The 18362-nt window shown below is 34.6% G+C and overlaps 2 protein-coding genes across 13 annotated transcripts in view; one reads left to right on the top strand and one right to left on the bottom strand.

Moving 5' to 3' along the window:
- Nucleotides 1-3353: 3353 nt before the first annotated feature.
- On the bottom strand, nucleotides 3354-11410 carry LOC124541500 (PR domain zinc finger protein 5-like). The gene is made up of 5 exons (XM_047119416.1): nucleotides 11189-11410; nucleotides 10855-10984; nucleotides 9061-9144; nucleotides 6420-6533; nucleotides 3354-4797 (listed from the first exon to the last, which is right to left on the bottom strand). The coding sequence occupies exons 1-5, from the start codon at nucleotides 11318-11320 to the stop codon at nucleotides 3605-3607; spliced, it is 1653 nt and encodes a 550-aa protein (XP_046975372.1). The 5' UTR covers nucleotides 11321-11410; the 3' UTR covers nucleotides 3354-3604.
- Nucleotides 11411-11926: 516 nt separating this feature from the next.
- The window catches only part of LOC124541453 (zinc finger protein 182-like), a 32843-nt gene continuing 26407 nt past the window's right edge, over nucleotides 11927-18362 (top strand). For 3 of the 12 annotated variants that reach the window (XM_047119351.1, XM_047119348.1, XM_047119346.1), the window contains exons 1-4: nucleotides 11935-12242; nucleotides 14902-15058; nucleotides 16026-16127; nucleotides 16991-17152. In XM_047119351.1, coding sequence (XP_046975307.1) covers nucleotides 12090-12242; nucleotides 14902-15058; nucleotides 16026-16127; nucleotides 16991-17152 — 574 coding nt within the window. In that variant the 5' untranslated portion in view covers nucleotides 11935-12089. Of the gene's footprint in view, nucleotides 12243-14901; nucleotides 15059-16025; nucleotides 16128-16990; nucleotides 17153-18362 lie in introns of all 12 variants that reach the window. The other 9 variants (XM_047119342.1, XM_047119345.1, XM_047119350.1 and 6 more) reach the window with 7 other exon arrangements.

An 18362-nucleotide genomic window follows, 5' to 3' on the forward strand; every position in this document is an offset into this window, starting at 1 on the left:
TATGATTTTCATTAGGAATTCGCGAAGATATGGATTTTGGAAAAGATGGAATTAAAATTAAAGTGTGTATACGAAGCTAATCGGAATCGTGTTGTTTCAAATAAAAATACATAAATCAAGAACTGTTTAAAGTACACAATATTGCAGACTAAATGTAAATCAAGGTTTGTTTATCAATATTCCGGTTTCGATCGCAAAATCTTATAAGATCGAAGCCAAAAGAAATGAAGCGTCCATAAAGCTTTACCGACCTTTTACCCTCCTTAGGACCAGTTAAAATAGCCTCTGTCGCCGGGAATTAAACTATCATTTCTCTAAACGGTATCTGAAACAAATTCCCACCGCGACGAAAATTTTATTATTATTCCTTATTTTAGAATTATGAATTGATTAACGGCCCTGCCATCGCTGGATTCCGCTATTCCATATTTCTTGTTCCTTATCTCTTACATATTATTTTTTTTCATTGGGTAAAGCCCATTACAGAAGCCCGTGTACAGAAGAAATATAGTCACCCCATTGGTTATTATCTAAAATTATAAATAGTATTTTATAAATACTCCTGTCGTGAACAAGTGCGAGAAATAATTATTAAATTATTTAGTATTTATTTCGATATTATCTGTGAAAATTTTATTCGACATTTTTTTAACTGTCAACTTTTTTTATTTTATTTATTAAATGCATTTGAAATTTAATGTACAGTCGGGGTAAGAAAAGGTTCGTCACCTTAAGAGCTATTTTCGTGTGCTCAGTAAGACCGATATTCTGCTTTGCCGATCGAGAATGACATATCGCGCTGCAATGATTTGACGTTTAGATTCAAAAGGTGCTAAGAATTTAAGACTTGATAAAGGAATGAATTTGAAAACTGACGAAGGTCTTCTTACTCTGACTGTACAATGTTTTTTTCGTATAGATCTGTGTTAGTTCATGAAGACGCGCCCACATTAAATTATTATCGGCATCCATTTGTCAAACTCACTCGTGCTTACAAGATGTGAAAGAATTAATGAATTAATACAGCAATACATAAAAAATATAGATATATTGCTTAACTAGCAGTGCCCGCAACTTTTCGCACGTTTAAATTTAACAAAGGAGTTATTGTTTAGTTCGTAGTTTTTACTATAACTTATTAATTCTGTATTCAGCGGCTTGTATTATTAAGTCGTTAGTGGGTGGTACTGATGTGACGTCGGAGTGATGGCATGCGCCACGACTGCGTGCGGTAGGTACTGGATTTGGTCATTTCATCGTGAACTTATACATAATTCTAAAATAAAGTGCCCTGAGTTATGCTGAATTACATCAGTTATCTGCCAGTGAAAGTGCCGTTGAAATCGGTCCATTCGTTCTAGAAATTAGCCGGAACAAACAGACAGACAAAAATTGTAAAAAAATGTTACTTTGGTGTATGTACCGTGTATACACACGTATATATTTAGTAAAATGGAGTAATTTTAGTATTACAAACCAGTGGCGGATTTACCAATAGGCTAAGTAGGCTGGAGCCTAGGGCGGCAGATTTATAGGGGCGCGAAATTTAGCCCAACTCTGTTATAATCTTACTGAAATTTAAAAAATACTTATAATTATATGAATACACATTACGTCCGTAATCCGTACCCTCGTCACTACAAAGCAGGCTGGAAAAATAATCTAGTAACTGACAGATATATCACTTAGTTCATAATCATACTAATAACGGGAAAAGCTGATGTAATGAGGACGACAGAACACAAATCATAAATGATGCAAAAAAAAGTAGGGGCGGCAATATTTGAATAGCCTACTAGCAGCAGATTTGTAAATCCGCCACTGATACTAACACATATATGTATGCCAATAATTTAACATTATGGTGCGTCTTCATAATTAAAAGATCTAAGGTCTAAAAAGATTTATGTTTGAGCAGATTTTGACAATATGTAAATGTGTGTTGTGTTATATATGCAGTGGGAATTGTTTATATTATATTGTTGAGTTATTTTGAAATTGGCGAATTTTATTTGAAGTTTCCAGTCCGTACTGGTTCACATAATGTTGTCATAAATTTTCGCGATTATTACAAATTGAAATAAAACTAGTTTAAACGGATTTTAATCGCGGGTAGACTAAGTCAGTCTACCCGTGAATACGAACGCTGTAAAGTGCTCGAAACGTCGAGATGTTAAAAATAATTAATATACGCGATTAAAATCCGTTATAACTAGTTTTATTTCAATGTGTAATAATCGCGAAAATTTAAGACAACATTATGTGAACCAGTACGGACTGGAAACATCAAATAAAATTCGCCGGTTATTTTGAAATTATTGTTAAAATATAAGTGTAAATAATTATTTGTTTTTACGAATTAAAGTTTATGTATCAAAAGGTTATGTCGAGTTTATTTATATTGTTACATATTGATACCATTCGTCGAGAGCTTGATTAGTCTATGATAGTCACTATGGATTTGCGAAAACAAAAAATGTTTTTAATTATGACGAAACTGTTATCAAAGTTTTGAAAGCAATATTAAAGTGAATATATAACTCCCTACATACATATATGCATTTTTCATACATCTTTCCTACAAATATGCAATTATTACAATGAATTCCCATATATTAGTGCATATGTCATTACTGATGTTATAATCAGATAAAAGTGACGTTACCGTCGTAGCTATTAGTTAGCTGATATAATATTTAATTGAACTACCTACCTAGGTAGATAGCTCAATCCATAATGACGGGTCCTACCCTTTTTCTCAATAGTAAGGTTAGTGTTTTTTTTTGTAATAAATAAGCGAACGGCAAACGTAGTGTAGGACGTCCTCGGGCACGGTGGAGTGACGATATACGCAAGGCGGCTGGCAGGAGCTGGATGCGAGTAGCCCAAGAACGATCTCAGTGGCGTGCAATTGGAGAGGCCTATGTCCAGCAGTGGACGGAAATGGGCTGATGGATTGGATTGGATTGGATGAAGCGAACGGGCAAGTGCACTAACAAGTAAGTGGTCACCATCACCCATAGACATTGAGGTTATATGAAACAATAACCATTCCTTACATCACTCAAATGCACCACTAAACTTGGGAGCTAAGATGATATCCCATGTGCCTGCTGTTACACTTGCTCACTTAACCTTCGAACCGCAACGCAACAGTACCAACTACTTTTGTTTGGGGTTGGAATAATATGTGTGAATGGTACCTATATCTATGGACTTACACTTGCCCTACCACCAAGTCAGTCAGTTCCCGCAGCCGGTGCTTTTCTCACCAAAAACAATGGGTCATTTTTGAGTATGGATTGATCATAAAAGGTTCCGTCAAATGTCACAAAAAAATAAATTAGTAAAGATTCATTTAATTATTTTATTCCACAAAAGCACATATTATAATGCCTTCAAAAATGTATTATCATGATAAATAAATATTCTTTTACAGACTAAATACAGTATTGCAGTATTATCCGATTTTCACTTATTGCACTACTAATATTATTTACAAATATACTTTTCATTTGACACTTCATTAAAAAATAAAAAAATACGTTCATTATTGGTTGACAGCTGTCACTGTCAATGTCACTGTCAGTTGTCATTCGGGAGACTAGGAGGTGGGGATGTCGCTCGCTGCCATGCTTATGCCGTGATGAGATAGCAGGTGACTTTTCAAGCTGCACTTCTGGACGAAAGCCGTGCTGCAGACCTCGCACTTGAAACGCCTGTCGTTATTGTGTATCCTCATGTGTTCCCTCAGCGTGTACTTCCTCGCGTACGACTTGTGGCAGACTTCGCAGGCGTATTTCCTCTCGCCGGTGTGCTTGATCATGTGAGCGTTCAACGCTTTCTTACTGAAGAACCGATACCCGCACTCCGTGCACTGGCAGTTGCGTTCCATCAGATGATTCTTCTTAATATGACACATCAGCAGAGACTTCAGTATGTAGCCTTTGTTGCACACATTGCACTTATACTGGGCCTCCGAATTGTGGACCTTGACCAAATGCTGGTTCCTTTGATAGTAGCTCCTGAATGGAACGTCACAGAACGGACAATTGCTGATGCTTCTAGCTCCCAAGTGTTTCGTCTTCTCGTGATACTGCTTCTTGGTTCTGCTAGAGAATACTTTGTCACACAGGTCGCACTTGAAGCTGCCTTCCTGGTGCGTAGTCTGGTGGGCGTTCAGTGACCTTTTGGTAGCGAAGGACGTATCGCATTTCGTACAACTATAGTTGCTGTAGTGTTTATTCATGTGCTGTTTCAACATCTTGAACGTTTCGTACGTAGATGGGCACATGGCACAGTCGAAGACATCACCCTTCTTCAACTTGAACTGCATTATGTGATCTTTGATGTCATCGTAGAATATCTTGTCGTGGACTTTGACGAGATGGTCCTTCAATTTGTTCAGATTCTCCATCTTCTCCGAGCATAATGAGCATGATAAATCCGTTACGTCTAGTTTGACGTTGTATTCGGTCATATCGAATGAGGATTTGAAGTCCAATCTCTCCTTCTCGTGGTCGTTCTCGGTGTGGACCCGAAGGTCGAGGGGATCTGGGAAGGTCGCGTCGCAGTAGCCGCATATGAATCCAAGCAGGGATTTATTCTTGAACGGTATCACATTCGAATACTTCAATATGGTTAGGAGATTCTCTCTGTGTTTTCTCTTGTCGTGCGCGGTACGCGTGGTCCACGACAGATTTATCTTTAGGTCATTTTTTATCGTTATCTTTCTATTCTTCACGAGTTTTAAGTCTTTTTGCTTTATAGATTTTATTTCGGATCGATTACAGGATTCTGGAAATGAAGTATATAGCATTATTGCTAGAAGTAAAAATGTTAGTTTTTGGACTGAGACCCAATTACGCAATCACTACAGATAACACATTAGAATATATTAACATTGTAATTTTTAAATTTCGAGCTTCTTGTTTCATATGACACGCGTTATGTTGTATATGTAGTTTATCTATTACATATTATAAAATTGGAGTGTCTGTTTGTAATATTAGAATAGCCCTTCTTTACTCAATGCATAATTTATGCACGGTACGTATAGCAAAATGACATTATTTACAATTTTTGTCGGTTGGTCTGTCTTTCTGTCTATTCCGGCTAATCTCTGGAACGGCTGGACCGATTTTAACGGGACTTTCGCTGGCAGATAACTGATATAATAGGGAGTAACATAGGCTACAATATTTTTTTTGTTATATTCAAAGGCGTACAAGATCGCGGGCACAGCTGGTCTATTATAAATGTGAAAGTAACTTTGTCTGTCAGTCTGTCTGTCGCTGTCTCACAACCGAACCGCTGGTGAAATTTTGTATGAACCGAATGAATCGAGATGACCCAGTGGTTAGAACGCGTGCATCTTAACCGATGATTGCGGTTTCAAACCCAGGCAAGCACCGCTGATTCATGTGCTTAATTTGCCTTTATAATTCATCTCGTGCTCAGCGGTGAAGGAAAACATCGTGAGGAAACCTGCATGTGACAAATTTCATAGAAATTCTGCCACATGTGTATTCCACCAAACCGCATTGGAACAGCGTGGTCGAATATGTTCCAAACCTTCTCCTCAAAGGGAGAGGAGGCCTTTAGCCCAGCAGTGGGAATTTACAGGCTGTTGTTGTTGTATGAACCAAACTTTAACTTCAAGAAAGGACATAGGCTACTTTTATTGGCTAACACATGCCAACCAACTCTTAAAACGCGAGAGAAGCCGCGAGTGACTACTAGTAACAAAATACAGTCTAAGCTATTTGACTTAGAAATAAAACTAGTTTTAACGGATTTAAATCGCGTATACTAATCATTTTTATCATCCCGACGTTTCGAGCACTTTACAGCGTTCGTGGTCACGGGTAGCTATCTAATCCGTTAAAACTAGTGTTACGAGAGTAACCTTAGCCTTCAATACGGTGTTATGACATTTGATTCTATATCATAATTTATATCACATTACTATTGCATATTATTAATATAGCACGAGCTATTGAATTTACTTTATTATATACAATTATTATTGTAATTAACTGATCAATAATTTGTAAAACTGTAATTAATATTATTTTATATGGCATAGCATTTAATAGTGTTACATGCCAGGTAACACTATTTCTTATTTTAAAATATTATTGAGCTGTAATTATAAAACAATTGGACTATAGCGTGGGGCATTCTAGCAAAATATAGAGACATTGAAGCATCATTGTAAAACGATAATATTATTTTGGCCATCCCGAACTATTGAAATTACACTAGTTTTATTTCAATGTGTAATAATCGCGAAAATCTGAGACAACGCTATTTGACTTGTTTCAATTAAAGATTAACAATCAATCAATCAAAATAAACTCTATTCAAGTAGGCTTTCACAAGCACTTTTGAATCGTCAATCAATGGAGTACACTCACCCATAGACGTGAATTTGTTGACGAGGTTTTTGACATTCCTATTGGTTTTCGTCGCGTTCTTGGATATCGATTTCTTCTTTGTAACGGGCTGCGGCGGAGGGGATTCTTCTTTGACTGAAAGAATAATAAGACTATTAAAAAGAAGAACTAATCTATGACGTTACGTCTCCTTAAAGTAAAGTAACAGCCTGTAAATTACCCACTGCTGGGCTAAGGCCTCTTTCATTATGGAGAGGGTTTGGAACATATTCCACCACGCTGCGCGGGTTGGTGGAATGCACATGTGGCAGAATTTCGATGAAATTAGACACATGCAGGTTTCCTCACGATGTTTTTCTTCACCGCCGAGCACGAGATGAATTATAAACACAAATTAAGCACATATAGTGGTGCTTGACCCTGGCCCACAAGAGATATGTAACTACCGACCCATTAGTCTCTTACCGACGCTCTATAAACTTTTTTCCTCAATCATAAATAAGAGAATTAGCGGCACGCTAGACAAATGGCAACCGGTGGAACAAGCAGGTTTTCGAAAGAATTTCTCCACAATGGATCACATACATACTCTAGATTTAGTAATTGAGAAGTACCAGGAAAAACAGAGACCGCTTTACATCGCTTTTGTCGACTACCAAAAAGCATTTGATACGATATCTCATAAAAGTATTTGGGAGGCCCTAGAAGCTCAAAAAATAGAAAATACGTACATAAAAATTATAAAAGGCATATATAGAAACAGCACGAGCAAAGTTAAGCTAGAAAAAATTGGTCAAAGCTTTCCTATAAAGAGAGGAGTAAGACAGGGTGATCCACTCTCGCCGAAACTTTTTATAGCTGTACTAGAAAGCATCATAAACAAACTGGACTGGAAAACATGCGGCTTGAACATCAATGGCAAGTACCTAAGCCACTTAAGATTCGCAGATGACATTGTATTATTATCAGAGACCAGCCGTGGTTTGCAGTATATGCTAGAGACACTTCAAGCTAATAGCAAACAGGTGGGACTAGAGATGAATCTTTCAAAGACGAAAGCTATGACAAACAGCATTAAGGCGAGTATTAAAATAAAAAATAAACCACTAGAGTACGTGAACCAATACATCTATCTTGGTAAACAAATAAGCTGCATAAAAGATGGTAATGAAATGGAAATAGAGCGTAGAATTAAAAACGCCTGGAATAAATATTGGAGCTTAAAATATATTTTCAAAAGTAACATGTCAATTAAAGTTAAGAAGAAAATCTTAGACTCATGCATCCGACCTTCTTTAACATATGGCTGTCAAACGTGGAAATTCACGAAAAAAATTAAAAATAAAATTAGTTCATGCCAGAAGGGTATGGAACGAAGCATGTTCAATATAAAAAAGATACACAAGATTCGACACACAAAGATAAGACATCACACAAAAGCGATAGATGTGCTGTCGTATGCCCAATCACAGAAACTGAGATGGGCTGGCCATGTAGCCCGCTATGTTGATGAGAGATGGACAATAAATGTCACTAAATGGAAGGGCCCAGCAGGCAAACGGAGAGTGGGAAGACCTTACACAAGATGGGAGGACGACATAAAAAAGATCGCAGGGACAAGCTGGTTAATAACAGCAAAGAATAGAGATGAATGGAACGCCTTGGAGGAGGCCTTCACCTGAGAGGGGTCCATGCAAAAACAAGTTTTTCAAGAAGAAACACTTTATCTATAAATTCAAAAATTAGATATTTAAAAAAAAAAAAAAATCGATGTTGTTACTACTTAAATATTCAAAACCTTATTTTTATATAACTTTAAAAAAATAAATAAAACTGTATAACGTAATATGTAAATTTATGCATGGAATAAAAGGCTTTTTTATTTTTATTTTTATATTTATTTATTTTAGTGGTGCTTGACTGGGTTTGAACCCGAAATCATCGATTAAGATGCACGCGTTTTAACCACTGGGCCATCTCTGCTCATTAACTCACAGTAACAAAGAAAATCCCTCCTTTAAGAATAATACTTTACTTAAATAAAAAAAATGATTGAACAAATTCGGATTTTAAGCATATATAGTTAATGTTTTAATGCATTAAAAAAAAAAAGCGTATGTCAAGCCGTGCGTAGCAGCCATAGGCCGCTATTATTTAATAGCAGTGGCGGATTTACCAATAGGCTAAGTAGGCTGGAGCCTGGGGCGGCAGATTCAGAGGGGCGGCAAATTTAGCCCAAATTGTCTTTATCTTACAGTAATAAAAAAAAACTTATATGTATACACTTTACGTCCGTAATCCGTATACTCGTCACTATATAAGGGATTGCAAAAATAATCTAGCAACTGACAAAAATATCACCTAGCTCGTAATCATACTAGGTAATAATGGGAAAAAGCCGATGTAATGAGGACGATAGAACACAAATCATAAATTTTCATTTTCAGAATAAATTGTGATTGTAAACTAAACAAACGTATCGAATTTCTAAAGTCAGTCAGACGGCAAAAGTCGAATAGCCTTCTAGTGGTAAATTTGTAAATCCGCCCCTGTTCAATAAAAGAAACCAGTTAGTAGGCACTCTTTGCCGAATAGTCGTTGACTACGAATGCGTCGGGATAGTCGGCTATACCGAATAGTCTACAACTATAGCTCAACTTACTTGTATCATTCAAGAAGTAATTATCTGAGTCATTGCCATCTGTTTCAGCCTCTATTTCTTCCTTCACGTATACCGGTTTCTCATCTGTAAATAAAAAATGCTTCAATTATGTACGTGTTGGTGCCAACCCTCATTAAGAAGTTTCAAACCCAGAAAAGCACCGTTGAACTTTCATGTGCTTAATATGTGCTTATAATTCATCTAGTGCGCTAAACAAAAACATCGTGATGTAACTTATGTGTCTAATTTCAATGACATTCTGCACATGTGTATCCATTAGGGAACATACACGAATAAGTACATTAATAACATGCTTAACCTTTAAGTACTGACGTGGCTGTCTCACAGATGGTGAAAAAACAAATATGAGTCTTATTTAGGTGCCTTTAAAGTTACCCGCGCGCCCTCCCCTGTAGCTTCGGGATCGAACGCAACGATTGATCAGTCGAGCCAGATTACAGTTTATATGTATTATATATGAGTCGAGCGAAGCCACAACATTGATGAAAAGCCTCGACGTCAACCCAAAACATTCAACAACTCGGAATCTTTATGGATTGAACTATTTAACACGACGATGATTAATACAATTGTTAAATCGAAATCTTCTACAGATTTCCACAAAGTAAAAAAATCTACTACTAAATCTAAAACTAAAACTAGGAACTACTAAAGAAAGGAAAGCTTTCTTAAAAAGAGCGAAAGTAAGTAGTTTTTTTGATTAGTACCTAATAAATGTTGACCTCATACGAAAATGTTGTTGTTTTTTACATTTCTTTAGTAAATGAATAATAAACGGATCATATAGCCATTAAATAATGTGAATTTTAATAAATATTAAGAACCCATTTTGGTTTTTTAAATAACCGTCTGATAGACGTCACAACATCATTTATGATCTGACTAAACCACCTCAGTACTTAAAGGTTAAATATAACAGATATCAAGTTGTTACTAGTTGTTACACAAGGCAAAGTTAAAAAAAAAAACTCCTCATTGGAAAAAAATTGTGCTAAGGGAATTCCTATTATTAAAATAAAGTTACATGTAGCAGTTTGAACATAATTGTTAAACAAAAGCAAATACAATATCAAATGCCAATCATAATTCCCTGTAGTGTTAAATTACATCTTTTTCCTTTTTAATTTAACTTAAATACCATCACTAATACTATTTTATTCATAATGACGAAATAGTTGATATACACACTACCGAGAAGTTGTATTTGCTTTTGCTTTACTTCAACAGTCTGTATGCATGCACTCCTTTTAGTTATATAATTTGAATTCAAATATAAAGTAAAGTAACAGCTTCTACATTTCCCACTGCTGAGATAAGGCCTCCTCTTCCGCTAAGGAGAGGGTTTGGAACATATTCCACCACACTGTTCAAATGTGGGTTTGTGGAATGCACATGTGGCAGCATTTTTATGAAATTAGACAGATGCAGGTTTCCTTCACCGCCGAGCACACGATGAATTATAAACACAAATTAAGCACATATATATAGTGGTGCTTGCCTGGGTTTGAACCCGCAATCATCAGTTAAGATGCAAGCATTCTAACCACTGGGCCATCTCAGCTCCAATTAAGATATAATGGTAAAGAATTGTCTCCATAGAAGAATTGTTTCACTTGGAAATAAAATGATAGGGTTATCAAACTTTTATAGAAAATTTTCAAGAACTAAGAGGCTTACAGGATACAATTATACCATTCATAAATAAATCATTTCTTAGATATTATTATTAGATATATATATATATATCTTATTAGAATAAAATAATTGTAATACTTTCAGCATCTGTGATCCTTTTTAATAACTCCATTTCTGATTGTAGTACTTTCCGTTTGAAACACAAGGATTCTCGTAAAGTCTTCACACATAAATCACATATTAAACTGTTTTCTAGTTTTGTACTCATCTGAAAATTAAAACAATAACATATTAAAATTAATAATTCGTTAAAAATTTCGCTTCCAAAAAAATTCTCTTGATCAAGTAATTATAATGTAAATATACAGAAATTAATGTCAAAATTCGTAAATAAAATTGTACGTAGAGTAAATTTGTTAAATTTAAACCGATATTTCGTTTAATTACAATTAAATATAAGTTATGCACTTACAACAATATTGAAACATTCCAGTAACATGTCAGAATATATTTCTTTTTCTCCCAACCAAGGGTAAGTTGCGCTCATATCTTTGTTCCCACTCTCAGACAAACAGCAGCGGCAAAGTTTATTCACTTCCATCATATTTTATTTCAGAAATGTTTATAGAAAAACATTCAATTAATTTAATTCAAATGACATTATTTTTTTTAATAATTATTTTACAATATGAAAATGTTGCTAGCTTTAAAACCGCTTTAATAATAGGGTGTTTAGTATTCCTTATTATTAAAGCGGTTCTAATTTTGTAAAATAATAAAATCCTTTGAAAATATTCAATAAAACATCTACTGGGAGTCCTGTTGGTTTTTGCTTTTCAAATAACATTGCTCGATTTATTGAATTTGGATAAGTAACTCTAGAATTACTTATTTTAAAAATTTGAATTCTTTTTTATTCATTTTATAATTATTGATCTAGCCTAATTAAAACATTATAAGTTTTAGGCAGAGTAAATAGTATATGCAAAATATTATGTAGATAAGGTGTTTAAATGAGCGATGTTGTTACTATTCTGTTATATTTATTAAAAGTTTTCAATAGCAGAAAATACATTTGTTTCGATTGTTATTATATTTGCAAAGTCAATGTCTTGGTGTTTCACGGTGCTTAAAATTGAAAGTAAAGTTTTCGATATCTGTACATTTAGTGTATTCATAAATTTTATTCTTTAAGGCAATTTTTTTATTTGTACTTAGTAACACTGCTGTTATTAACGATTTGAGCGGAAGAAAAACAAAATGGCGTATAATGTATAGCGGAATTGACGCTGGTCGTTGTTGTGTACTTTACATTATTAACATATTATAGTTTAAGTATTTTAATAAGAATGTGGTAATAATCTGAATCGAAGATGGAGTTCGATGAAATTGTGGTGAAAGAGAGCCCAGGGCTGTGCCGGTGCTGTCTTTCTGAAGGTTGTTATAAGGACTTAGGAACGGAGTATACATGGATGGACGAGACGGAAGTTTATGCCGATATGCTCTTTGAATGCTTTGATATCAGTGTAAGTATGCTTTATTCAATAAAGTAAAAAATTAAAGTTCTAATTACGTATAAAAACAACAAAGAAATACGTATTTAAATGTATGATTTTATAAATAATATCGGAGTATTATTGATTTGTTTTTGTTTGTTTTTTTTTTTTTTATGAGACAAACAGATATTTTATACATGAGATTTCAAAATAACAAAAGTTAGTCATACATAAATTTAATTAATATTTGAATAATAATCAAAAAAATTAAAAGTAATACCCAAAAAATTAACAAATTTTGAAAAAAAATATTTTAAATTTTTTTTAAAAGAGAAAATTCATTAAATAATCAATGAGGAGACATTTTGTCATGCTTAACTGAATTGTCTGAAATTTTTTTAACTAATATATACATATTATACCACAAGATATAACACATTGCAGATAAGATTTTTGTATATAATATTAATTATAAGTTATTGTGCATCATGACTACTGTCTTTAATCTTATACTCTGGAAGCAACAAGCTTAAATTTCAAGTTTTATGAAATAATAAACATTTATAAGACAGGACCAAAAAACAAATAAAAAAAAATTAAATCTCAAATATAAACTATGTCATATATAAGTAGTATATATTGTTATAATTAATAAACAAAGATATGATTTTGTTGTACATATAAAACAGCTCATAAGTATTTCACTGATCGACAAATACTTTTTTTCATTTTATTTACTTGACTGTTGTTTGTTAGAATTTATACCCCACATACAGGTCTTCTCGTTACATTTTTGTTCATGTTCAAGTACAAAATGAATTACAAACCCAAATGAAGCATATATCTGTAATGTCCTAGTTTGTATGTAGGAGCTTCCAATGTGATACCATTTCTATCTAATTGGACATCCTTGGCTTTTTTATTTTGATTAACATATTAATTTGATGACCTCCATGGTCGAGTGGTGTGTACACCGGTTTTCATGGGTATGCCACTCTGAGGTCCCGGGTGTGATTCCCGGCCGAGTCGATGTAGATTACCATTAATTTTCTATGTTGTCTTGGGTCTGGGTGTTTGTGGTACCGTCGTTACTTCTGATTTCCATAACACAAGTGCTTCAGCTACTTACATTGGGATCAGAGTAATGTATGAGATGTTGTCTCATATTTAGTTGTATTTATTTATTTTTATTAAAGAAACTTTGTGATTTTTATAATGTCAAGTATTTCTGTTTTCATTTGTTGTGTGCTTAACATGTACCTACTAACCAGACAAGCAGTGTAGTAGAATAGGTTTTTAACCTTTTCTTCAAATAGAGAAGGCCTCAAGCAAGAGATATCCTGTATATCTCTTGCTTGAGGCCTTCTCTATTTACTGTTACTTTAATTATACATTATGTAGTAAAAACTAAACTGTACATAGTAGTTTGTTTTTTTATTATGTGTGTATGCAATAATGCATGTTATCCTATAGAATTGACGATGAAAACCAAATTTGGCTAAAGTGTAACGTAATTTGAGTGTATATTATACATATAAAGAAACAATTTATTTACTACAAAAACTGCATCAAAATCCATTATGTAATTTTAAAGTTTTAAGCATACGTAGGGACAGAATGCAACATTGTTTTATACTATCTTTATTTATAATACAACACTATTCTCCAAAATGATTTATGTCCAATTAAATTTTACTTACAAATTTGAGATTTTTGCACAAAACCATAATGAATATCATAGATTATACAATCTCTCGACCAATGGTATTGTGTCAATTTTAAGTCAAATGTTGAGCATTTGTATTTGAATTGAGTTGTAGATGGAATATAAAATAATAAAAGCCATCCTTAACGGTGTTGCCATAAATCACTCTTTTTTTTTTCTTAACTGGAAAAACCGCTGACCTCCGGTAGAGCAGAATCCTCAGCAGAACCCTCTCCGTGTTTCTCGTGGACGTCACGGGATCACTTTCGCACAATTAACGTGACAAAAGTAAAAGATCTTTATCCAATATACGAATGATTACACTTGCTTATTGATTGTTAAAATTCTAACACCGGTTTGGAATTTAATACTTCGGACCTGAGAAATACCGGCGAAAGAACTCAGCGGGATATATTTTTTCTTTTTTCTTACGAGCTTTTGAACACTCGTAATCAACCCTTAGACCTAATATTACAACGACAACAACAACTTGCTTGTAAATTTCCCGCTGCTAGGCTTACTCCTTCTCAGAAGGCTTGGAGCATATTCCACCACGCTGCGGGTATGTACACATGTGGCAAAGTTTGTACGGTTGAAATTAGAAATTAGTCACATGCAGGTTTCCTCACGAGGTTTTCCTTCACCGCCGTGCACGAAATGAATTGCAAACACAAATTAAGAACATGAAATTCATTGGTGCTTGCCTGGTTTGAACCCGCAATCATCGTTTAAGATGAACACGTTCTAACCACAAGGCCAAAAAATCAAGAATCTGAGAATACCGGCGAAAGAAACTCAGCGGTTTTTTTTTTTACGTCTTTTTGACGAGCCGTAAGGCGTAAACCAACCAGAGCTAATATTATTAGCTAATATTATTATTATTTAATACGTATATTCCTTGTATTAGATATCACAGCAGCACGACTTTTTGAAGACTCGAAAATTTACGAAACGAAAATTATTGGGGTTTTTTATTTTTCTTAGATATCGCAGCACATGGAAGGGCCGAACGGACCGAACCGTCTCATCTGCGAGGTCTGCATCACGCGCCTTCGAGATGCGTGTAACTTCAAGAAGCAGGTCCTCCATTCCGAGAAGAAGTTTGTCGACATGGTCGGTAGGGGCGACTTCAAGTCCAAAGGTATGTGATACTTGTAGTCTTATATATAGCATATTCCAATGGTAGTAGGAAAAATGATAAACAAAGCTTTTTTTCTCGTATTTCATATACAACAACAACAGCCTGTAAATTCCCACTGCTGCTAAAGGCCTCCTCTCCCTTTGAGGAGAATGTTTTGAAACATATTCCACCACGCTGTTCCAATGCGGGTTGGTGGAATACACATGTGGCAGAATTTCTATGAAATTTGTCACATGCAGGTTTCCTCACGATGATGTTTTCCTTCACCGCTGAGCACGAGATGAATTATAAAGACAAATTAAGCACATGAATCAGTGGTGCTTGCCTGGGTTTGAACCCGCAATCGTCGATTAAGATGCACGCGTTCTTAACACTGGGCCATCTCGACTCATATAATTAAACGTATTTCATATAATTTGCTAATAAATCAGCTATATTGTGCACTACTAAGAGCTTATGATTGATATATCTTTATTTATAATATAATACAGTGCAACCTTAATATAACGTAACTCAATATAACTAATTCCTTGATTTAACAAATTCTTCATAATCCCCTTGAATTGTTCATAAGAGTCAATGTAAAATATACCTTTGCCCAATGATATTCTAATTAACATATATGTTTCAAACCCAGGCAAGCACCACTATATATATGTGCTTAATTTGTGTTTACAATTTATCTCGTGCTCGGCGGTGAAGGAAAACATCGTGAGGAAACCTGCATGTGTAGAATTTCGAAATTCAGCCACATGTGCATTCCACCAACCCGTATTGGAACAGCGAGGTGAAATATGTTCCAAACCCCTCTCCTTACTGGAGAGGAGGCCTTAGCCCAGCAGTGCAAAATTTACCAAGCTATTACTTTTTTTTTACTTTTTTTATGCTAATTGTGTGTCGTATTATACGTGCATGTATTTAAACGAAAATCGACTTTAAGAATAAGCAATAACGTCTTTATTTACAGTGATAGTATATCAGGAACAAATGAAGTCAGAAATGGTCATGGAACCGCAACCAGCTCACGATGCTGATGTTGAATATTTGGACGAGGATATTGATTATGATGGTACGTATTGATTGGTTTCAGTGGCGTAGCTATCGTAGGGCAGGTGGTGCAGTGCACCAGGGCCCCGGAGTTTCAGGGGCCTTCTAAACTAAGCCTTAAGCTTCTGAAGCTAGAAAAACACGACCCTTGGTATCTATAAAGGGTAATTATTACTTAAAGAGGGATGGGAAAGAGGGAGTGAGGGCCCGATTCTTTTTCTATGCACCGGGGCCCTTCCTCACCTAGCTACGTCACTGATTGGTTTTATTTAACTGCTTGGTGGTAGGGTATTGTGTAGCTACCACTAATCAAATATTACAAAAATCCAACAAGCTATACTTGTAGTAATCTGCTTTTGTGAAATGGTATGGACGTAACATCTTAGTTCATTGTAGCTAGAGGTGCAAGGAATCGTAAAGATTTCTCACGTCGTCAATGTCTATAGGTAGCGGTGACCACTTGACATTAAGTGGTTATGATCTGATGCTGTATATAAGATTGGTGGCCTCGTGTGGGTTCAAGTTTTAGTTGTGGTATTTCATGTTATATCCCTTCAGCCGCTGAGGCGTGATTGAGTCCATCCTTTCATAGTTTCTGTTTTATAATATACATAACATACCTTTATCTCCTGTATGATATATGTGTATATTTTAGCTGCTCCATATAGTTCCAGTGATGTTTATAAAGAAAATAGTAACAGTATTTTTTATTCACTTGTGTCTGTTAACTTAAAAACAAGATTAACACGCACTTACGTAAAAAACAAATAAGTTAGTTCAAGGTGTTGAATATATTGATATATTTTTTATTGGGACTTAAACAAAGGCCTAAAATTTCAGAGCCTATAGAGCTCTATCTAATATTAATATGATCTTCTCTTCTAGATGGGAATAAAGACGATTCAAACGAGCCTACAGTATCAGAGGACATAACAGTCGATGCGTTACCGATAAAAGGCAAACGTGGTAGGCCTAAAAAGACAACCGTCAAACCGGAGAAGAAGAAATCGAAACTAGAGGAAAAGACTAAACCGAAAATTGTCAAAGGTAAGCCTAATGACTTCCCATTTTTTACGTTTAGCAGAAGATGACGGGTGTTTGGGATATGTCCTATTTGATAAGCAGTAGTTTTTGCTCGCATATGAGGGAGGGAGAGAGGTGTAGTGATGCTGTCGGTTTTAGGTATACAAAAGTAGCCTATAACCCCAAAGGAAGCTAGCTTCAAGCTAGTTCAAGCTAGCTTCATAGAAAATGTCATGAAATTGTGTGGTTTAGTCGTAACCGTGTAACAGACAGTTACTTTTCCTTTCATGATTATGTAGTCAAGGTTTTAAATCTATATTCTTTTATTGTAGATTAACGGTGATAAAAAAAGGTAGGCATTTGTAACCAAAAATGTTCCATGTAAAACTTTCTAGGTGTATTGTTTGGTAAAGTAGAATTACAATTATCAAAATCAAAATATACTCTATTACAAGGCTGTTAAAATAACTTTTGAACTGGCATTCAAAGAACTGTATTAAATGTAAAGCTACGACGGGTTCGGAATGTAGATACTACCGTGACGATCTATCAAGAAACTCAGTAGTTACTCTTCCCTTTTTAGTTTCCATATGCGTGTCTCATACGACATTTATATCCCAATTCCCTTCATTTTCTGCTAAACTATTATTGTCAAGTCTGTAATGAAGTTTTGATAGTTCGTTTGTTCTTCTGATTTATCCGTCACAAACATACACACGCGTGTGTATTATTATTTTTTTAAACGAAACTTCATTGCAGATTTAATTCTTATTGATGTTCGTAATTTTTCTATTGTCACCGTAATAAGTAGCATAACCGAATTAAAGAATAAGATTATGTAAACTTGAATATCCTGGTGTGGAATATTTGCTTAGAATTTATTATATAAACGGTTTTAATTGAAACATAACATCTATTAGAACATTGACGAAATTTCGTCGCCAATTTTTAAAAACTGGCGCCCGAAGTGGGACCAATCATTTTTTTAAAATGTATCGAAATTTATGTACGTTTTGCAATTTTCGCGTAGTTATCAATCTATACAGTAAATACAACGTGTGACAAAAGGAAGATTAAGATTTAGATTATAATAGATATAACGTATAGATTAAAATAGCCATAATTTTTGTACCTTTTGACATTTTAAATGACATTGAATATTCTAACTCCTTAACAATTTTAACAATTGATATGCTTAAATATATGCACTGCAGATATTATTGTTCTAATTTTA

This window comes from Vanessa cardui, chromosome 28 (assembly GCF_905220365.1).
Source record: "Vanessa cardui chromosome 28, ilVanCard2.1, whole genome shotgun sequence".
Lineage (NCBI taxonomy): Eukaryota > Metazoa > Arthropoda > Insecta > Lepidoptera > Nymphalidae > Vanessa > Vanessa cardui.